This window comes from Budorcas taxicolor, chromosome 3 (genome assembly GCF_023091745.1).
Source record: "Budorcas taxicolor isolate Tak-1 chromosome 3, Takin1.1, whole genome shotgun sequence".
Lineage (NCBI taxonomy): Eukaryota > Metazoa > Chordata > Mammalia > Artiodactyla > Bovidae > Budorcas > Budorcas taxicolor.
In genome coordinates, this window is record NC_068912.1 from 113,694,437 (window position 1) to 113,718,280 (window position 23,844).

At 38.0% G+C, this 23,844-nt stretch overlaps 1 protein-coding gene and 1 pseudogene across 5 annotated transcripts in view; one reads left to right on the forward strand and one right to left on the reverse strand.

Moving 5' to 3' along the window:
* The window catches only part of LOC128045818 (ubiquitin carboxyl-terminal hydrolase 40-like), an 83,162-nt gene that overhangs the window by 37,146 nt on the left and 22,172 nt on the right, over window positions 1-23,844 (reverse strand). For all 5 annotated transcript variants that reach the window (XR_008199160.1, XR_008199161.1, XM_052638288.1 and 2 more), the window contains 9 exons: window positions 22,391-22,498; window positions 14,881-15,181; window positions 11,495-11,576; window positions 9,503-9,674; window positions 6,303-6,387; window positions 5,420-5,490; window positions 4,424-4,743; window positions 1,647-1,770; window positions 255-312 (listed from right to left, as the gene is read on the reverse strand). Coding sequence is in view for 3 of the 5 variants with exons in the window: in XM_052638288.1 (XP_052494248.1) it covers window positions 255-312; window positions 1,647-1,770; window positions 4,424-4,743; window positions 5,420-5,490; window positions 6,303-6,387; window positions 9,503-9,674; window positions 11,495-11,576; window positions 14,881-15,181; window positions 22,391-22,498 (1,321 nt within the window). In the remaining 2 variants the exon portion in view is untranslated. The remainder of the gene's footprint in view (window positions 1-254; window positions 313-1,646; window positions 1,771-4,423; window positions 4,744-5,419; window positions 5,491-6,302; window positions 6,388-9,502; window positions 9,675-11,494; window positions 11,577-14,880; window positions 15,182-22,390; window positions 22,499-23,844) is intronic.
* On the forward strand, window positions 20,034-20,200 carry LOC128045892 (uncharacterized; annotated as a pseudogene).

Below are 23,844 nucleotides of genomic sequence, written 5' to 3' on the forward strand. Positions count from 1 at the left end.
ATTCAGAAACTAGATTCACACCCAGATCAGATATACCCATTGCAACTGGGGAGGGAGGGAGGGTTAGGGCTGAGGAGAACAATTTGTCAAATCTGAAGGAAAAACAAACATGGCAAGATGTTGGCATTTGTCCATTTTGGGTGGTAGATGCATGAGTTTTCCCTAAACCATATTTTTTGTATAAATATTCTCCCATATTTTTTTCAATTAAAAATCAAAACTGAATTAAACCAAAAGCAAACATAAATGATTACCTAGTTCCTTCAATAATTTTAATTCCTTTATGGCTTTAATTCGAATATCAAACACCACCTAAAATAGAGAAATAAACTAATGACTGTGTATAAGTTAAAAACAACGGGAGGAAAGGAAAATGAAGATTATCAGTGTGTGCATATGCAGATTATCTGAGTTACTAATTACCTGACGTGTGACAATTTTTACACACTTGAAAAAAAGTTATTTCCTTTCCTGAAATTTTCCCACAAAGTCAAAGGGAAAAACTTAGATCTCAGTTAAGTTTTTACCAAATTGAAAATAACTGGAACAGAAAAGGCCTCCTACAGAAAACTTCAGAAAACTGAAGACATAATAGTAGCAAAAGGCAAAAAAATCAAAAAACAACTCACCTTTCTGATGACAGCAAACAAAAGACACTGTAGACAATCATATTTATGTCAAGAATGATGAATTTAGCGCCAATAAGCATTAATTATATAAAAAGGTACTAATCCAAGAGTACTGTTTAAAATTTCTATGTAAATTATCTTATTTTAGACTTTTTTTCTTTTTTAAAAAATTTAGCCTAATTGCCTCTAGGGCACAAAATTGCGGAAATTTAGGGATAAAGAAAATCATAAGACTCTACTTTGCCACCAGTGCCCCCCTCCCAGCTTGTCCCACCACCACTTCTGCTGTGCCAAGATGGAGCAGAGCCTGCAGTAACCAAGGACTGCATCAGCTTCCTGCTCAGGGTCAAGGAGGTAGGTCTCTTGAGCTATGCGGTACTGATGTTATATTATCCCCACTACTGTGCAAACAAATATTAATGCACCTTGAGAAACTGTAATTTTATATAAAAGAAAACATTCTAAGTTTTCAAAATGAAGTTACAGAAAAAAATCTTAGAGACTATATAAATATAAAAAGATGTTTTCTGAAATTCTGTTTAAGGAAACCAGTTTAACAGTGTCATATGGAAAAAAAATGAAGAAAAATCTTTTTAAAGAGCAACTGGCTTTATATAGAGTAGAGTATACTGCAGAGCAATTTTAAGATAAACTTTGTAAAATCCAAACACCAAAGAACACAAAGCCAAAACAAATACCTGGCTTAAAAAGTACAGAAAAAACTCTTAAAAATAGCATTTCATAGTTATCAGAGTCAGAAGTTTCCATGAACTAATTAAAAAGGTAACTCTCACATTCTAATTCTAGGCTTTGGAGGGGAAAAAAGGCACATAATTTCTTGACATGTGTCAAAGGTTAACAAAGGTAAATAAGCAATAACCAAATGTTACAAATAAAAAGGTGACTCTGAAGAATTATAAGTTTATTGAGATGATTGTTCCCAAAGATTAGGGTACTGCTTTCTAAATAGAATTCTATTAACTAAAAAACTGTCAGCCACACTTATAGTCTACTCACTGTGTTAAGAGTTGCTGATATTTTAACTTGCTCCTCTTCAGATTCTAATTGGCTTAAATTTTTAACTTGGAGCCAGTTGATCTCATTCACGGTATTGATCCATTTCCCTTGTTTTGTCAACAAACTGTAGGTAAAAAGACATTTTAAAAATGTGTGTTCACACAGTCCTTTTATGGGTCAGAGAGGACTGGAAAATTCATGCTTTTCTTTAGGCATCACTTCCAAAATTTACCACTTAACATGGCTAATTAAGGTGATCAAGTTCTACTGAGTCGGGCTTTTGAACGCTGACTATCTTTTTAGGGCAGTGTTAGTATTCTACAGAGTCTATATTCATGATTCCAAATATTCTTTGCCTTATACAAATAATTTGTTGCCACATTTTTCAAAGAGAACTGTTGTAATTGAACAATCAGTTGTTAACTTCTACCAGCATACTATAATTACTAGGGGAGCTTGAAAAACAGATTCCCTGGTGGCTCAGACAGTAAAGCATCTACCTGCAATGTGGGAGACCCGGGTTCGATCTCTGGGTCGGGAAGATTCCCTGGAGAAGGAAATGGCAACCCACTCCAGTACTCTTGCCTAGAAAATTCCATGGATGGAGGAGCCTGGTGGGCTACAGTCCATGGGGTGGCAAAGAGCTGGATATGACTGAGCGACTTCACTTTCATACCAAAAGCCCACCCACAGAATCCAGAAGCAGCTTACCAGCAGGACAGCACGCACACTGTGCAGACTGACACCGGGTAAACACCACATCTAATGGAGCCCACTCACACCATACACACCGTGTATTTGTATTTCTATTACAGAGGTTAAAAAATCTATTAAGATAGCAGACGGCAGTGGAGTATCTTGTTCTAACAAGATTTTCCTACAGATAATAGTAAAGGTTCCTGAGGAAGGAGTGACTTCTGATTTTCACAGAGGCACTGAATGGGCCAGCAGAAGGCCTCTTTGGGAGTATGTAACAGAGACCTAGGAGAAGGCAATGCCACCCCACTCCAGTACTCTTGCCTAGAAAATCCCATGGATGGAGGAGCCTGGTAGGCTGCAGTCCATGGGGTCGCCGAGAGTTGGACACGACTCAGTGACTTCACTTTCATTTTTCACTTTCACGCACTGGAGAAGGAAATGGCAACCCACTCCAGTGCTCTTGCCTGGAGAATCCCAGGGACAGCGGAGCCTGGTGAGCTGCCATCTATGGGGTCGCACAGAGTTGGACACGACTGAAGCGACTTAGCAGCAGCAAGAGAGACCTAAAACACAATTCTACACTTCATTTCAGTTATTCCACAATGGGACTCCACCTTGAGTCAGCAATCCTAAATGTGGCAAAGCTTAAAGCACGAAGATGCTCCCTGAGACCACTTTCAAATAATGAAACACTGGGTAATGACAAGGGTGCTAGCTAAACTATTGAGCACTCACTGTATGCAGACCCGTGCAAGCTCTTACCTCCTTCAGTCCTTACAGGTGTATGAGGCTGCTGCTAACGATTATGCTCATTTCACAGAAGGAGAATCTGAGCACAAAGAGATGAAGTAACTTGCCTACAGTCACATTACTAGTAAGCAAAACACAAAGCCAGGCAGCTGGCCCCTGAGGCCTTGTCCCTGCCCACTCCTCACATAGGAGCACAGGTGGGTAAACACAACATAGGTTACTATGCAGCCATGAAATGAGGTGTATGAAGAGACTTCAAACATGAGGGGAAAGCAGGATATAACTATTTATCTACAAAATTGTCACTATGGTGTTTAAAAGAAAAAAATCCTTCAAAACAAAACCCCAATTACTCGAGCGCAGAAAGCTGACAGAGGTGGACACTGCCCGACTGGTACAGGGATGCTGTTGTGGGGCTCCTGTTTTCACCCCCTGTATTTCCCAAGTCCTAAAAAACAGATATTGCTTTCTAAAAAGAAATATATAATAAAGTTTAAATTAAACAAACAAGGTGGGCAAATAAGTGTCTGGAGAACACTTGTTGAAAAGAGAGTGGTAAGTGTAACACAAAATAAACACAGTTCACAAATGCCCTACTTCTCCAAGTCACAGCCACTAACACATAATAATACAGAGCCTCTGTAATTCAAGTGCATTCACAGCACTGATAAAGCAGGAGACTGACCCACTGGTCATAACCTAAAGTCTCCAGTGTGTGGAAACGGGGGTGGCTTACGGTATATGACACACCGATCACAGAAATGTCCTGGCACAGTCATGGGTAACAAAAATGAAGAGAGGAAGCACTTCTAAATTTCAAGTGTGACTCACAGGAATCGAGGGTGTAACTCCCCACATAACTGCCCTACCTGGGCAGCTGGAGGATGGCAAACAGATTCTAACAAAAAACTCAACTGCCTTCTGAGATTCTTGTGACAAGACAGACAAGTCATAATACCCTCCTCAAGAAAAATTTCGGGAACTTTCTTTGTGAGAATGTGCTCTCAGTCTTATGATGAGTACTAATTAGAATTATTTGATAGGATTCTGCTTTATTGCCAACTAACCTACACTATATCTAGCCTATACCTGTATTATCTAGTTACCACATTTATCAAATTAAAAACAAAAAGATATCACATTATAATATCATTTTTTTCCAGGTTGCCTAACCAAGAACATTCCTATTTATGATATATAGAACACAATGTCTAGAAATAAAAAGAAACATCTAACTCTTATCATTATTAATATAAAGCTTTAGAGTTCTAAGAGGTAGCACTGTAACTAAAGTAACTTTAAGAAGCATTCTCTCTTAAGCATGTTACCTGTTACCATCATTAGAGCCCTGGATTAAAACTGAGCTTCCGTTTCTGAGGCCTTGCTCTCTGAATGTCTTTTTCAAGTCTTCCTTGGGAATGGTGGTCCAGTTCTCTTCACCTCTAGATTCAGTGTTGTTGATTAAGATGACTCCCTCTGGAATTGCTAGGGCTGTGAATACAGTGCCTATTTCCGCATTAGATGGAAAGACATGTGAAGATTCTATCAACTGCTGACACTCCTCTCCCTCACTGTTTGTTGCTACATGAAGAACATTTAAAAGCAGAGGTTCACAGTCGCTACCGGTTGGAATCTGGATTCCGCCAACCTACAACAATATCAAGTCAATCGTTAGTACAGTTCATATTGGCCAAAGTTAAATCAACATAGTAATGCAGTAAAAGACGTTTGTAGAATAACCCTCTTTTTTTTTTTTTCAAGTGAAATAAAGTTTTCACAAAATCTCTTTCAAGTATCAGAAGCACAACTTTAGATTTTGAAGCTTCTTCTTAGCCATCGTTTACTTTTTAGGAGATAGATCACAAGTGAAGACAGACATGTGAGTCCTCAGAGGTGGTAAAGACATGAGGAGGACCAAGCAGAGTCCGTGGAGGGGTGAGATGCTCCTCACCCCTTTCTCGACTGGGCTCCCTTAGTCACCTCCACCTCTACTCAGTATAGCGTCCCGCCCTGCTGAGTCCTCATTCTGAGCCTGGACAGACCCTCCTGGGCACTGAGCTCAGTGCAGTGACTTACACCTCGTGCCTGAAGGACACAGATGGATTACTCAGCTTTGTGTCTAGCTTCTGACACACAGCCTGTCCCCATGGAGATGTTCTACAACTATCCCTGAACATATGATCGGCACGGACTGGACTTAGAATTTATTGGACATTTCAGCAGTTTTCTAATATATGTGCTGTCAGATATACTGAATAAAATTTTATCATAATAACTTAAAACATATCCAAAACTCTCAGGACATTTCTTCAACACTTATTTACCTCTACCCCATTCCATACAAAGATGTCTTCTCCGTCAGCGATTTCAATTTCACACAGTGTCAGGTCATCTCCTAGGAAGATGAGATAATCAGTGAAATTGTTCTTATGATCCTCAAAAAGAAAAAAATATTTAAAGACAGAGCTGAGATACAAACATTTGTCCGAAAAAGCATTCTCATTAAGGAAAATTAAGAAAAAGGAATTATGGCTATTATACTGATATTATTTTTATCTTTATTCCTTCCATCATGCTTTTTACTTTTTTTCTCCTCATTTTCATTTTATGCAAGCATGTTCTCCAAAATTTTTGTGGGCATGATAGCAGGAAAAAAGAATCAATATAAAAGGTCAACTGTACTCGACAATGTGAACACAGAAGACTTACACATCACACGGTCCTCACTCCACCACTAATTAGCTGCATGTCCTTGTGGACTTCAAGCCTCTATGCTCAGTTTTCTCATTTATGAAATGGGCATAAAAGAATTTTGTGAAATCAAATGAGAATTTATACAAACACTTGTCTTAGTCTTTGGCTCCATAAGTCCAAGATAAATGTTACTGCTGTTACTGCTATTAATGTTTTGTTATTATTTAAAGGAAGTACTTTTAAGCTCTTAAAGTACTTTTGTCTTGTTACCAAGTCTGAAGTTGAGAACTGGGTAAAAAAACCAAGCCATATTAAATATTTAAATAGTTTCAAACCATTTTGCTCATTAGTTTGTGGTAATAGAAAAAAAATTTCCAAAGCTTTAAAATTTTTCTTAAGGTGCTAAGAAAAGTAGTAGGTAGGGGGAAACTGGCCAAGAATAGAAAATCATATGAGCCCCACAAAAAATGCAAATATACAAAATAAGATGCTGCGTCTTAATATTTATCTTACCATTAAGTGTCTGGCAAACATGAAGTCCTGCTGGTACAAACTTTGCAACACTAAGAACCATATCTCCTTCCCAAAAATCTAACAGCTGCAGAATATGAATGAAAGAAAAGAAGACAATGTAAAATAACAGAGATTACTTTTCCAGATTAAATAAGGAAGAGCACTGTGCCAATTTCTTTATGTAGCTGATACAAACGAATACGACAATGCCTACCCAGCATCAAAAATGGGGGAAGAAGGCATTTTTCATCATTAACTTAGTCAAATCCAAAGACAGTTAATCTTACATCCATTAATGATGAAAGAACCTTGACATACACAAAGAGCACAGTGACCTTCTCAACAACATCCATTTCTACTTAATTTACTGGAAGACCACTTTTATCAGAAGGCAAAGTGATCTGTGTGCCAGCCCAGGAATTCTGGTCCCAAAGAACAAAAATTATGTGTTTAATCAGCCCTATTTAGGGAGCAGCAGCACACGTGAATATTCTTGCTTCTTGAAAGGAATGCCTCCCTTTGTAAATTTAAGAAGCGGCACTACCACTTTATTCAATAGATTAGCAGGGATTTTTTTAAGTTTCTAGCTCCAGGAGTCTAAGGACTGTGGCAACCTCACCAAAACAACATCACTCATAAAGGTCAGTCCTATTCAGCCTCTCTCCACAGTTATTACAAGACAGTTCTCTTAAAAAGAAATTTCAGGGACTTCCCTGGTGGTTCAGTGGCCAAGACTCTGCACTCCCAACGCAGGGGATCCAGGTTTGATCCCTGGTCGGGGAACTAGATTCTACATGCCACAGCTAAGACGCTGCATGCTGTAACCTGGCCCAGACTAATAAACAAATAATAATAATAATAAAAAGAAACTTCATACCCACACATGATTACTTAACTGTGTCAGTCACACAGACTCCTGCCTGTGGGTTAATTCTAAGATAACAGAGTGTATGCGGGTGTACAGTGCACACTCGGTCGCATCTGACTCTTTGCGACCCCAAGGACTGTAGCCCGCCAGGCTCCTCTGTCCATGGGATTTCCCAGGCAAGAATACTGGAGTGGCATTATTAGAGAAATACAAATCAAAACCACAGTGAGGTATCATTTCACACTGGTCAGAATGGCTGCCATCAAAAAGTCTATAAACAATAAATGCTGGAGAGGGTGTGGAGAAAAGGGAACCCTCTTACACTGTTGGTGGGAACGCAAACTGGTACAGCCACTATGGAGAACAGTGTGGACATTCCTTAAAAAACTGGAAATAGAACTGCCATATGACCCAGCAATCCCACTGCTGGGCATACACACTGAGGAAACCAGAACTGAAAGAGACACATGTACCCCAATGTTCATCGCAACACTGTTTATAATAGCCAGGACATGGAAGCAACCTAGAAGTCCACTGGCAGACAAATAGATAAGGACGTTGTGGTACATATACACAATGGAATATTACTCAGCTATAAACAAGAATACATTTGAGTCATTTCTAATGAGGTGGCTGAAACTGGAGCCTATTATACAGAGTGAAATAAATCAGAAAGAGAAACACCAATATAGCATATTAATGCATATTTATGCAATTTAGAAAGACGGTAACGAAGATCCTATATGCAAGGCAGCAAGAGAGACACAGATGTAAAGAAGAGTCTTTTGGACTCGGTGGGAGAAGGCGAGGGTGGGATGACTTGAGAGAATAGCACTGAAACATGTATATTACCATATGTGAAACAGATGACTAGTGCAAGTTTGATGCATGAAGCAGGGCACTCAAAGGTGGTGCACTGGGACAACCCAGAGGGATGGGATGGGGAGAGTGGGAGGGGCGTTCAGGATGGTGGGATACATGTGCACCCATGGCTGACTCCTGTCAATGTATGGCAAAACCACCACAATATTGTAATTATCCTCTAATTAAAATGAGTTAATTAAAAAAAAAATACTGGAGTGGGCTGCCCTTTCCTTCTCCAGGGGATCTTCCTGACCCTGGGATCGAACTAGTGTCACCTGCATACGCTGCACTGGCAGGTGGATTCTCACCACTGCACCACCCGGCCAGCCCTGCGGTAACAGAGATGCACACTGTGAAACACGAAGAGCATGGCTGGCTGGATTTCAGCATCATGGCAGGGACTAAGGCCTTCTCCGCTTGAAACGCTACCCCAAGCAGGGCCAATCCCCAAGTCTACCTATATCAACACTGTCAGGATTGGCTCAGAAATAAACTTTTAAATGGAAAAGCTCAGAAGTATTAGACAATTTTAGAAATCCTGATCCTATATTAAAATATCATTCAAATCAACTAAAGTTAAAGAAGAAATCGCCTGCTTTTCTTTGTACAAAGGGAAACTCAAAAGAAAGCTAATAATTTTGATAAATGATACAATTTTTCAGAAAATTAATTTCTATGGGGGAGCGCTTCCATTTTCTACTGCTCTTTTCCTTGAAAGGATGTAGTGTGGGGTAAAGTAAAATTAAGAAAAAGAAACAGTAGGGAAACCAAGGCTGGAGTCCGAGTTCTACTGCGAACTAATGTCTGACCCTAGGCAAGCCATTACATCACTTTAAGTCACAATTTCTTCATCTTTAAAATGGGGCTATCTTGTCCTCCTGAAGTTGAAGAATCAAATGATACAATTTATATGAAAGCACTGTAAGCAAAATAAAGAGCACTATTGTTGTTGTCATTAAAATACAACTGGATAAATTATTTGCAGACCATTATTATAACCATGTTTGTTTTAGTAGACGTTTTCCTTCCCTTATAAATCTTGTTAATAAATGTTATTTCACAATGAAAGCAAGAAAAGTTAGTTGCTTTTGTTTAGTGGCTCTTGGTTTTAGGCAACATAATTATCTATCTTTTTACTCCTTTTAAAAAGCAATTCTTTAATTTATTTTCCCTGAAACAGACAACCTTATACTCTTTCTCTCCTCCAAATTAAATATACCAGGCTTGCTTCTTCTCTGAAAATGTGCTGACAGGACCCTTTGAGTCTTGACTGTGAAGAAGAGCTCTTTAAAAACACGGACAAGTGAAGGGAGACATTTGGGCCATCCCTCTATGGAAGTGGCAGATGTAGGATTTTTCTAAGCTGCTGTGAAAAATAAATAGCTGAATCCTAAACAGAAGTTTAAAAAGGAAAATCCAGCTTGAGATGGATCTTAATGTCTGTTAAGAGGAAGTGAGGCTAAATTACCTGAAATATTGATTGTCGAAGATCTCCTAAAGTTTTCCTTTTATCAAAGGTCAAATCCCACATGCTTTCTGTTTGAGACACTACTGGGTGCAGAGCCCCATTGAAGAAATGATAATGGGGGCCAAGGTGGAGATGCAATTCAACAGTATTGTTTGTAGAATCACATTCTGCCCTTTAAAGAGGCATAAGAAACACATAAATGCCATGTTTTTATAAAAGATACTGTTTTATCTCAAGCCAAAAATATCTGATTTACAATATAAAGAAGTTCTCCACTTAAGTAATTATAATTAACATTCTTTCCTTCCATGCTCCAAGAGGTCTCATTTCAGTTTCTCAATTAATAGCTCTGTCACCGTGAATTCCAAGGATAATGGTTCTAATGTATGCTGTGCAGTGTTACTCTGAACAAATACTGACACTTGAAATCTTCCAATGCTGAGATCATCATCACGAGCAAAACGCTGGAAACACGCTCCTAAACCGTGGGAAGCGCTGTGGCCCGCCCGCTGCATTCTTTCTGGAGCTATTAGCAATCGCCTGCCACTCTCCCCAGTAGCATACTGGACACCTTCTGACCTGGGGAGTGCATCTTGCGGTGTCACATCCTTTTGCCTTTTCATACTGTTCATGGGGTTCCTGTGGCAAGAGTACTGGAGTGGTTTGCCATTTCCTCCTCCAGTGGACCACATTTTGTCAGAACTCTCCACCATGACCCGTCCGTCTTGGGTGGCCCTGCACGGCATGGCTCATAGTTTCATTGAGTTACGCAAGCCCCTTCGCCACGACAAGGCTGTGATCCATGAAGGGGTTCCAACTTCTATTCTCCTCCTTCCTTCCACTAGACCTGACAGACTCTCCCATAAACTATCTGAAGTCAGCCTCACGATCCCTGGAGTCTACTCTCTCCAGGTCATATGTCCTCAGCAGCAGCCTTGCATCTGCTACACGTCTGAATCCATGGAGCTTCTGTGAGGCACTACACCAGAAACACCAGAGCTCAGCCAATGGAGAGCTAGATGACTCATCTGTAGCCTCCACTCAGGTACCTCAGGCACAGATCTGTGAATGCGGTCAAACGACACATTAGCTTTTGATGACCACAGTATAAAGCTTAGTGCTGGCTGACTAAAAACCCCCTGGGTTGTTCCTGTTTTTAATACTAACTACTAATCCACACCACTCATGGAGGTTGGTTATTTTTCACACTTCAGATATTTGACTCTGATAAATTTTTATATTTTTAGTGCCTTGATTTTTATTGAGATCTATTTCCTTTGATCTTAATTTGCTGTTCAATCAATTTATTTTTTCTCAGCTTCAAATCAATGATAAAAATGTTGAACACACACCTGCTATGTATGCAGCCCCTTGGGTCTCTAAGGAGACTGTAGGAACATCCATTTCCCTAATCCAGTACCCTATGGACGCACCAACCCAGAAAACAAATAAAAAACCAGTTCTTCATGGTCCAAGGTTAGACCTCAAAAGAAAAATGTTGAGATCATCAAGTTCTCACAAATCATCCATTTAATAATCCATTGTAGGTTTTCGCCCAAGACTGACATTAAGCCAAACAGTCTGCAGACCCCACATTTCCTCCCTTTTGCCTATCTCTGGTGTGCTGTCACTACAGGCCAGTTCTCCAAAACTACTTACACATGAGGGGGAATTTTCACAACAGACTCTGTGTCGAGGAAATAACTCAATCAGTACAATCGAGTGCTCAGATTTCTCTAGTTTTCTTAGACTTTGATCCCTACTTAACAATGGCCATTTAAGTGTCATTATTTCATCACTCTCACAGATAAGGGTAATTTCAAAGTAAAAGATACTCTCAGTATTAAAATTCAGCAGCTAATAACAAGACATTGGCATTAAATAGTTGACTTTTTTTTCTTCTTTAATTTTCATTACTGAATACTTAAGACATCAATTAGGTCTTTGCTCCCCAGAAAAACCATTCACACTCTAAAAGTAACTTAAAGTTACCTTTTTATTTGTAGTTCAATGTTAGCTGCATCCATCTCACTCAGCAAATGACATGGAACCTTGTACCGTGGGTTAGCTCGAGCTGTGAACAAAACTTTTCATTAACTTGTGCTGACTAAATAAAATCTGGGTGCTGAAAAGGAAGTATAGAAAACTTTAAAGGACCATGCTGGGAGCTAGGAAAGCTTCTACAATCTGTGTGAATACAAATTTTCTCTGGATCTTAGTTTTCCCATCTGTAAATTGAAAATATTAAAACATAAAAAGGTAAACAGTTCTTTAAGCCAAGCTAGAGAATTCCATTTCTTCAACTCTTTTTAAACATACTTTTTAAAAAGAACATGTGCTATTTTCTTCCTGATACCAAATGATCATTATAAATAAAAGTTCTAGAAATGTTTTTTAATGTAAAAGAAATAAATATCACCTATAATCATACTCTTAGGGAATACTGCTAAAATGTGATCTATATACTTTTTTTTTTGGAGGATCTATATATGCTTCTGGTGTTTATTCTACACAGTGTGTCTGTACACACACACACACATATCCCACATCTACTTAAAGCAACTGAGATTATAGTCAACAAACATATAACTCGCTTTTTCATTTAATACACTGTGAATATTTTTCCAAAGCTTTAAATGACTGCCTGGTAGCCCATTCTATAAATAGCTTAATTAATCCATTTCTGTTGGACATTCGGGTGATGTCCAGTTAGTCATTACTACAAAGTAACAGGGGTAACGAGTATCTCTGAACAGCTCGTTATTTCAAAACAAATCTGTACAATTATTGGCTTAAGGTTTTAAAATACATATAACCAAAGCGGTTGTATTACTTTATATACCTACCAAATGTAGAGGAAGTGCTAACTGTTGAGAACCAGATTAACAGAAATACTTGATTTGGGAGGATAAAAGTCACTCACTGCTGTTATGATTCATGTTTTTTGGTTATGGGCTAGATAGATCTTTTTTGGCAGTTTATTGGTTGTTCTTATTTCTTCTTTTGTACATTATTTATATCCTTTTTCCAATTCACTACTGAGCAGAATGGAATAAATGTAAGTGCAGTCTACAGACAGGGAAGATAAATCTGTCACATATCTTTCTGTTTCCCACTAGCCTGTCATCTGCCTTCTGGCGTTGTGTAATAGGGCTAATGTGGGCTTCCCTGGCAGCTCAGGTGGTAAAGAGTGCCTGCAACTCAGGAGGCCAGGTTCAGTCCCTAGGTTGGGAAGATCCCCTGGAGAAGGGAATGGTTACCCACTCCAGTATTCTTGCCTGAAGAATTCCATGGCCAGAGGAGTCTGGCAGGCTATAGTCCAAGGGGTCACGAAGTGTCACAAGTGTTAGTCACAACTAAGTGACTAACACTCATAGACAGTTAAGGTTTGCATCACTTTTCCTTCATTTTTTTGGTTGCTTTCAAGCTAAGAAAGGTCTTTTCTATCTTAAGATCAGAAAAATATCTACATTTTATACATTTTAAGGCTTCTTTTTTACATAAACATTAAAGGAAGTATAATTTCATGAAAGGGATAAATATAATCACTTGTACTAACTGTTAATTCAAGTGATTAGCAACTAACCAACTTCCCAGTTGTATTTACAGAGTAATTCATTTTCCCCCTATTTATCTGAAAGGCTACCTTTTTATGGATTAAAATCCTAAAAATACTTAGATCAGCTTCTGGGCTTATTGCTCAATGATCTGTCTACCTCTGCATTAGTGCTACACTGTCTTAATTACTACAGCATTATTTACACTGATAGAGCAAATTTTCCTTTAGCATTCTCTCTTCAGTTTTCATTATCTTTTGAGGTGAATTTTAGAATCATTTTGCCAAGTTCCATCCCTTTAACCCCCTAAAAAACCATCAAGACTTTGGCTACACCTTTATTTAAATTCTAAAAACATATTCAAAAGCAGAGACATTACTTTGTCCTCAAAGGTCCGTCTAGTCAAGGCTATGGTTTTTCCAGTGGTCATGTATGGATGTCAGAGTTGGACTATGAAGAAAGCTGAGCACCAAAGAATTGATGCTTTTGAACTGTGGTGTTGGAGAAGACTCTTTGAGAGTCCCGTGGACTGCAAGGACATCCAACCAGTCCAACCTAAAGGAAATCAGTTCTGGGTGTTCATTGGAAAGACTGATGCTAAAGCTGAAACTCCAATACTTTGGCCACCTCATGAGAAGAGTTGACTCATTGGAAAAGACTCTGATGCTGGGAGGGACTGGGGGCAGGAGGAGAACGGGACAACAGAGGATGAGATGGCTGGATGGAATCACCGACTCGATGGACATGAGTTTGAGTGAACTCTGGGAGTTGGTGATGGACAGGGAAGCCTGGCGTGCTGCAAGTCAGACACGACTGAGCAACTGAACTGAACTGAACTGAAGCTAACTGGAAAACTGTCACTTAGTACATATTCTAATTATGTACACTGAAGTTCAATTCAGTGAAAAAAACAATATGTCATCTGAAAAAAACTGATATATATTTCTACAATTGTGAATTCAATTTTTCTTCAATATTTTTTATCAGAACGATTACCATATTTTTTTCCCCTCAGGGGAAAAAACCTTTCTGGTCAATAGAACCATTACATAATTGTTACTGTTTCAGGTCCAGAGAGTTAATTTCCTTTGATTCATTGCAAATCAGTAACTACTTTATTTTTATTCTTTATAAAAATGATCACTATTCTCATTGTCCAAGAACAGTATCCTCATCTGTAATCATAGATACGTTTCAATCTAAACAGCTTTCCTAGTTAGGATTTTTCACTTTTGCATAAATTCTGGGAAGTGATTTAAAAACAGTCTTACAGACTAATTAATGTTAGCAGCTTAAGCTCAAAAATTTATCATTGTGGATCTCAGTGTTTAACCTCGACCATGGTATCAGTTCTCTTAGAAGATTCAGCAAAGAGGGCTTCAGAGATACTTCAACTGCTTAAAGACTTATTACCTTGAGGAAAAGGAAAAAAGAAAATAAAAGGGAACACATGAAAATAAGACCAAGGCCAATTGCAACCCAATGACAACACATGCTCGAACTGCAGAGACAAGCCTGAATGGAGAACAACTGCGTCTGCTCTGCCCACACAACAAGAAAACATGATGAGATCCAAGGAAATGCCATTGTGAAAATCTAACTATGGCCTCATATTATTATCCGGTGAAAAAAACCAGAAATATATCATCTTTTTAAAATGACAAAATGTTGACTTTCTGGTATAGTTCTAGTTAACTTGAAAATATTTTAAATATTCCAAGAGTAAACCTTCTTCTAAAAGGGCAAAACTTCAAATAGCACTCAATATTTATCTTCTATAGTCATCAACTTAAACAAAAAGGGACATTTATCTTGCCATACCTTCAGGGGGTCTCTGTAACTGGGATTTCCGATAAAACAGCATGTAGGCACTTTCTTTTCCTTGAAATTGCTGTTCAATATCCTTTTCCTTGATTGGCTGGACTCTGGAATCATCTATATCAAACCAGTGGGGACGGGAGGGCCCATCATTTAACTTTAAGGGTTCTGAAGTAAGTGTCTTGGAAAGTCGTTGATCATTTCTTTGGATATCAGACTCAACCTGGAGAGAAGAGTCCTTCAATAGACGAACTGTACTTTCATCTGAACTGAGCAGAAATATCTGAGAATGAAGCTGCAAAAACTGTACAGAAACAAAAAACAAACATTAGGTTAACAAAAAAAATTTTCATTGACATGATTAAAAAATGTTTCCTTTCTGTGTATGTCAACTTTTTGGCCTGGCCAGTTAAGAGGGAAAAAAATTTCATTTGGGCCATAACAAAACATTTAATAAAAACCAGAGTGCTTTCTGTTGAACAGTCTAATAGCTATATCCAGGGAGAAAGCTGCCATGACACAATCTTTTTTAGTGTTTTGGGTTTTTTTGGACATTCCTACCCCTGGGCCCTAGCCTCTCAGCACATGCCCTGTGATGACACAATCTTAAACATGTTTTAATTATATCTCAATAACTGTTTTAATGCTGTTTTAAAAAGTCTTTACTGAAACAGATTACATAAACACTTTCAAAATGTTTAAAGCAATCCAAACAAAGCACAAAACAAAGGAAATTACACAATGAAGCATCATAGAAGATAATCCTTACAAAAGTATGGGATATAGTCATAATTACAAGCTTACATGAATTAAATTAAGTATTGTCTTTCCTGGAAGCTGACAGGCTAGCTCAAGAAACCAAAACATTGAAAGGTTAAGTCATAATCTCAAAGATGCTCGAATTCCTCCAGCTAAAGGATTAGGAAGAAAAAAAAATTTCTTCCCCAGCCTACCCCATCTTTCCACCCTAATTTCTACATGGCCTGTATCTCTTCCTTTTGTCTCAGCACAAACTACTTCACACAGAAAATCACTTGGGGGCATATGGAACATTTTCTTAGCTCATCGAACAACACAGAAAGGTGGTTTTCTCATTTTTCTCTTGGAAAGGAAGAATCTGTAATGATGCATACTCTCTGATCAAACAGATGGCCCAGAGGTAATATGTTAACACTATATACAACAGATGGTGTCAGTAATGAATACTTTCCATATAGCAATTTTTCTCTTTGTTCGACAGTTGAAGATTAACTCTTTTAAACTTCAAACTTCAGTGTAGTCTGGTCCCAGTAATGGCAGAGAATTTTATTATTAGAGTAACCCCACTGATTAAAAGTCATAAACTTTAAGCAAAATAAAGAAAACAACTGTTTGAAGAGTAACCAACAGCAGACAAAGTGGAGGTGGGGGAGTCATAACCCTTCAAAAAAGGAAACGAGCTGGGTGAGCTCCGCACGGACCCGCCACTTTCTAGTCTGCTGCACAGAACGATAGAAAGAGAGTTCAAGTGAAGGGCAGGAGTCTTACGGGACTCAGGAGAATGCCAGAGAGGCAGGAGAGTGAAAGAGAAAATTCCAGAAGTAACCCTATATCAAAACCTACTCCCATCCTTAGCTGACTTTTGAATGGCACATGTACAGTCTGAGACCCAAGGAACCGAGCGGAAAGCAACAGCTGGGAGATCCAAGATATGAGCAGAGATTTTGGCCCCTGCTGCTGGACAGGAAGAGCATGGAGCTGAAGTCCTGCCAAGTCTGAGGCATTCGACAAACACCTCAGGCTTTCCACTGAGATTCTAGAAGGGTCCCGTCTTAGGTCAGGGATTAGTAAACTTTTCTGTAAAGGGCTAGACAGTAATAGTTTAGGCTTTGTGGGCTAAGAGGCAAACCTGAGCACCTTTTTAAGCATAACCGTTTGAAAATGTAAAGACAGTTCTTAACTGGGGGCTGTACAAAATAGGGCAGCAATCCCTAGCCTGCCCATGCTTGCTAACCTCTGCCTTAAGAGGGAGGACCATACAGGCCCCAGGACTAACAGCTACTCCCTAGGACTGTCAGCTAAACTACAACAGATCCACCCTACCAAAGCCCCAAATGAAGCTTCCACAGGATCAAGGTGATTCAAAGTTACTTAAGGGTCTGTTAGATTATAATGAAAAACTCTTATACTCCACAGCCTCTAAAACACATCTTCCACAATGTCCAACAAGCAATATAAGAGTATATGGCATGCAAAGAAACAGGACAATGTGATTCATAACAAAGAGATAAGACAGTCAATTCACAAGAGACAAAAAAGTGAATATAGACCCAGAAATAATCCAGATGTTATAATAGTAAAGTTATTGAAATATATAAATTTATAGCAAAGGATGTACAGAGTAGGTTCAAGTGTGGAATTACAGCAAAGAAACGGGCATTTTAAATAAGACCTAAGTGAAAAATCTACAGCTGAATAAGATAATAACTGAAACAAAAAAATTCACTGGCTGGGCTTGACAGAAGACTGGATATAGCAGAAGACAGGTCAATGGAAATGACCCAAATTGGAGCCAAGGGGGAAAACACCACCACCACCACCCCCGCCCCCTCTGCCAACAAAACCCTACGAGAATATCTACGACCATTGAGGAAATACTGAACAGTCCAATATATATGTAACTGTACGTTTTGAAGAAGAGAGAGATAATAGAGTAGAAAAATAAATTGAAAATATAATGGCCAAAACTGAAGAAAGATTTCAAACCTGAGATATAAAAAAACTTAGCAGATACAAAGCAAATAAACATAAAGAATGCCATACCAAGACACATTATTGTTAAACTGCTAAAGACCAAAGATAAAGAGATGATTTTAAAAATAAACAGAAAAAAAGACATGTTACATTTAAGTGACACTGACTTCTCAGCCAAAATAAAGGAAGCCAGAACATAATAAAATGACATTTTAAAGTGCCAAAAAAAACCCAAATAGAAGCTATTAACCTAAAATTTTACACCCAGCAAGAATGCCATTTAAAAAAATGAAAGCAAAATAAAAATATCAGACAAACAAAAAGTGAGAATACTTTTGCCCGTGGTTCTAGATGCCCGGAAAAACACTAAAGGAAGATCTCTAGGCTGAAGGGAAAGGATATTAGATATAAACTTGGACATGCAAGAAGGAACAATAAACACCAGAATGGGTAAAATAAAACATGCTTTTTTTTCATTAATTTATTTAAAAGTCATTTAAATGTTTAAAGGAAACACATACATACAAACACATGGTGCATTTACAAATAACGGTAAGATACAAGACAACAGCAGAAAAGGATGAGTAGGAAAATGGAATTATACTACTGTAAGCCTCTTATATGGTACATGAAGTGTTTCACTATTGGTCTGTAAATTACAATACTAACTTATGTATAGTGCAATCCCTACAGTAAAAAAATTAAAGAACTACAGCCAAAAAGTCAACAGAGGAGACAAAAATAAAACATTAAAAATTACTTGATTAATTCAAAAGGCAAGAAAGAAAAAAAAAGGAACAAAGAATAAAGGAGGCAAATAAAAATCAAATGGTTAGATGATGAATTCAACTCAACTATACAAATTAATACACTAAAAATAAATGGACTGAATATTCTAATTAAAAGGGGGACTATCAAACTCTATTATTTGTTAGAAAACAGATGAACAAAAGAGAAAAACAAATGCAAAGCTGTTTCTTTGAAAAGGTTAATAACCTTGATAAACCCCTAGCAAGACTGATGAAAAAGAAATCTAAAAAACACAAATGACCAATATCAGAAATGAAATAGGGTCTTATAGATCCTACAGATATTAAAAGGATAATATGGTAGTATTTCAAACAACTTTATGCCAACAAATTTGACACTTTAAGAGGTTAAGCTCCTTAAAAATCACAATTTTCCAAAATCAACAAAAACCAACTTCATACTGTTTACAACAGACACACTTGCATTAGAAAGCTTGGTGCAAAGTAGGTAATAATACCAAACAAAGTAGATTTGAAGGCAGGGACCATGACTCAGATGGTAAAGAATCCACCTGCAATGCAGGAGACCTAGATTCAATTCCTGGGTCAGGAAGACCCTCTGGAGAAGGCAGTGGTTACACACTCCAGCATTCTTGCCTGGAGAATCCCACAAATGGAGGAGCCCGGCAGGATGGGCTAGTCCATGGGTAACAAAAAGTTGGATACGATTAGGCGATGGAGCACAAACTAGTGCTAAGAAGGAAATTATGATTTAAAAGCATGTTTTAAAAAACAACTGAGATACCCACCCAAGAAGCTAGAAAAGGATGATTAAATTAAATCCCAGAGGTGAAAGGGAGGAAATAACTAAAAACAGAAATCAATGAAGTTGAAAACAGATGAGTAGAAAATAAAGGTAAAAGTTGTTTTTTGAGAAGCTGTTTTATCAAAATTTGATAAGCCCTAAAGAAAGATTTATGAAAAAAGTGAGCAAACACAAATTACTAATTTCAGGAGTGAAAATGAAGAACTTTAGGTCCTACAGACACTAAAAAAGATAATATGAGATATTCTGAACAACTCCATGCCAATAAATTTGACACCATATATAAAAGGACAAATTCTTTTAAAAATATAATTTTCTAAGACAATCCAAGAAGTAACAAAAATGTAAGTAGCTCTACAAACAAATTAAAACTAGAATATAAAAAGCTTCCCATAAAAACACTTCAGGTCTAACTAGCTTTATCAAACATTTAAGAAAGACATAATAATCTACCTCAAGAAAATTCTTTCCAAGAATATAAAAAAGTGAGAATTTCCCTGTTTTGAGTCCTCCCTAACTCTGATAATAAAATCTGACAAAGACACTACAAAAAAGGAAGTTAAAGACTCATGTCTCTCATAAACATAGGCACAAAATCTTAAAACATGAGCCAAACATTTGCCATTTCCTTCTCCAGGAGATCTTCCTGACCCAGGAATTGAACCCGGGTCTCCTGCCTTGCAGGCAGACTCTTTACTGACTGAGCTGCAAGGGAAGCTCAACATAAACAACAGAAATACATAAAACTATGTCATGATCAAATGTGATTTATCCCAGAAATGTAAGATTTGCTTTAACATTGAAAAAAGTCTACAGAATTCACTACATTAACAGAGGAAAAGAAAAGAGCCATGTGGTCACATCAATAAATGTAAACAAACAGCATTTGATAAACTCCAACCTCTATTCAAGATACAACTATCAGCTGCTTATAACACACCCAAAAGGAATCTGGGATCACTGTGACAAGGGGCATAAAACTTGTGGCCTTCCTATGACCAAATACTCTCTACGTGTCCTCTGCACTTCATGTGGCTGTTGGGCAGGACCAGTGGGACAAGGTTCAATATTGGAAAGAAAGCTGCAGACTTAGTGGGCAAGTTTGCTACTTAGAGTCTGTTCAGCCTATGAATGCGTGGGTCACGAGTGGTCATAGAAATATAAAGGCTTTGAAAGAAAGAGAGATTTCAACTATTTATGCCATTCTGGCAAAGGCAAAACTATGGATACAATAAAAAGATTAGTGGTTGTTAGGAGTCTGGAAGTAAGGGGAGATGAATACACAGAATACAATTTTTTAGTGCAGTGGAAATACTTTGTATGACATTATAACCATGGATATATGTCATTATACTTTTTTTTCTAAACCCACAGAATGTAGTACTACTTACTTCATTAGAATGAATCCTAAGATGAACTGTGGACTTTGGTGATTATAACACATCATTAGAGTTCATCCTTGGTTTAGGAAAAACAAGCTAACCAACCAACCACCCTGATGAATGATGTTGATAACATCTATGCATGTTGTGGGGAAGGGGAATATGGGAAACTTCTGTACCTTCTTATTAATTTTGTTATAAAACTGCTCATTAAACTTGTTATACAGATAAGTATACATGTTCTATACATATGTGTTTACTGGACTGTGATGTAAAATGTATTTTTTAGGTCAAAAAAGTTTGCAAGCCACTGTAGTTAAGTTATATTGGCAAATAAAAGCACAAATTAACTTCAAAGAAAAAAAGAGATAAAACTACCAGTCAACTATGAGTAACAGCTAACTTCCTCAAACTTATGAAGAATATTTTTATTTGAAAACAAAACAATAAAGCCCCTTCACAGCTGATAACATACTTAATAGTAAAATACTGAAACACTGATCCAATTGTTTTGATTGAAAACCTAAGACTGTCCATGAACTCAGGGTGAAGTGAAGTGAAGTGAAGTGAAGTCGCTCAGTCGTGTCCGACTCTTTGCGACTCCATGGGCTGTAGACTACCAGGCTCCTCTGTCCATGGGATTTTCCAGGCAATAGTCCTGGAGTGGATCACCATTTCCTTCTCCAGAGGATCTTCCCAACCCAGGGATCAAACCCGGGTCTCCCACATTGTAGACAGACGCTTTACCATCTGAGCCACCAGGGAAGTCAGGGTAAATAACTTCATTTATGAACTTCGGTCTAATGAAAAGATGAACTTAAACACGGACAGAAACACGTAAGCACCTTGCTTCTACAAGAAATAGCTCCAAATGTTTACTAAGTGTTTTGTTGCTTTGCTTGTTTTCAGTCAAGTTTTTGTCTCAATTCTGGTATTACCAGCTTTTGCTCATCTTACAGTCGAGGAAACCAGACTGCCAAGTTTAATAGAACTGTGTGTCAAAGAAAGATCAAGTGAAATGTGGATGAATGCCAGAAGACATTTCTATAAGATGATAAGCCTCAGAATATGTACTTTGCATATATACAATGGAGTATTACTCAGCTACAAAAAGGAACACATTTGAGTCAGTTCTAATGAGGTGGATGAAACTGGAGCCTATTATACAGAGTGAAGTAAGTCAGAAAGAGAAACACGAATACTGTACATTAATGCATATATATGGAATTTAGAAAGACCGTAAAGATGATCTATGCAAGGCAGCAAAATAGACACAGATGTGAAGAACAGACTTTTGGACTCTGTGGGAGAAGGTGAGGGTGGGATGATTTGAGAGAACAGCATTGAAATATGTATATTACCACATGTAAGAGAGATGACCTGTGCAAGTTCAATGCTTAAAGCAGGGCACTCAAAGCTGGTGCTCTGGAACAACCCAGAGGGATGGAATGGGGAGAGACAGGGGAGAGGGGTTTAGGATAGGGGACACATGTGTATCCATGGCTGATTCATGTTGATGTATGGCAAAAACCACTACAATACTGTAAAGTAATTATCCTCCAATTAAAATTAATTAAAAAAAAGAATTATGAACTTGGTGACATTTTTTGTTGTTGTGATTAAAAGCACATTCTCTATTCTTCTCTTTCTTAATTCTTGATTCTATGATAAATTACTGTCATTTAACTGATTTTTAACCATTAAGAAAAATACTAATTATATTTCTACCTAATTTAAATTTTCTTCTGCAAAGAAATTCATGTTGCCAAGATCACAGTAAAATTTCTTGGGAATGGAACTTTCTAGAAGGATGTCACGAATACCTTTCGCAGTGGTCCATACTGTTTTCGGTACTTCTTATTCCAAGATATTCCTATTTTCTTCAAGAGTTTCTGGCCCAGCTGATCAACAGGAATTAGATTACTCTCCTCCTTAGGAAAGAAAGAAAAGTCATTTAAGAAAATGTGGTAAGATTTAAGTGCAATGCTTATGAGTTCAAGGGACCAACAGAATTTATAAATGAGCCTGTAACACCAAACAAGTAGGTGGATTAACCAAAATTATTTAAAAATCAAAAGTGTTTTAAAATAGATTAAGCCTAAGTTTAGAAAACTTGAATTTTGCCTTTCTATGTGGTAACGTTTAAACATTTCAAGAGCAATACCCAAAGTGTATTTAGAGATCTGATAAATTTCTGATATTATGTGGGATTTTTAGAAGAAATATTTTCATGCAAAAAAAACTACTGGTCTCTTCTGAATGTTCTGAATTACAAACAACTTCTAAAAGGGGGTAAGAAGTGACTATTTTGAGCTGAAATCTGTCCCCTTACCACAAAAATTCATATGTTGAATTCCTAACTTTCAAAATTTTAACTGATTATATTTGGATAGAGCAGTTAAAGAAATGACTAAGTTAAAATGAGGCCTTTAAGGGTGGGCCCTTATCCAATCAAGCATCCTTATAAGAAAGGAAATTTGGACACACAGAGACACCAGGGATGCACATGAACACAGAAAAGGCCATCTGAGGACACAGCAAGAGCCAAACAGAGAAGCCTCAGAAGAAACCAAATCTGCAGACACCTTGATCTGGACTTCCAGCCTGAGAACTATGAGAAAGCAGATTTCTGTTAATTAAGACACCCATCTGTGGGATTTTATTACGTCACATTACTTTGCCAACAAAGGTTCGTCTAGTCAAGGCTATGGTATTTCCAGTGGTCACGTTTGGATGTGAGAGTTGGACTGTGAAGAAAGCTGAGCACTGAAGAATTGATGCTTTTGAACTGTGGTGTTGGAGAAGACTCTTTGAGAGTTCCTTGGACTGCAAGGACATCCAACCAGTCATTCCTAAAGGAGATCAGTCCTGGGTGTTCATTAGAAGGACTGATGCTAAAGCTGAAACTCCAATACTTTGGCCACTTCATGCGAAGAGTTGACTCATTGGAAAAGACCCTGATGCTGGGAGGGATTGGGGACAGGAGGAGAAGGGGACGACCGAGGATGAGGTGGCTGGATGGCATCACCGGCTCGATGGACATGAGTTTGAGTGAACTCTGGGAGTTGGTGATGGACAGGGAGGCCTGGCGTGCTGCGATTCATGGAGTCGCAAAGAGTCGGACAAGACTGAGGGACTGAACTGAACTAGCAGACTAATACAGAAGCCATAGACCAATATTCAGCCTAGGTCTCTAGAAAGAAACTGAGAAAAAAATGTTCATTAAGAATGAATGAATAAATAAAAAGAGACTACCATCTTTACAACAGGGTACAAG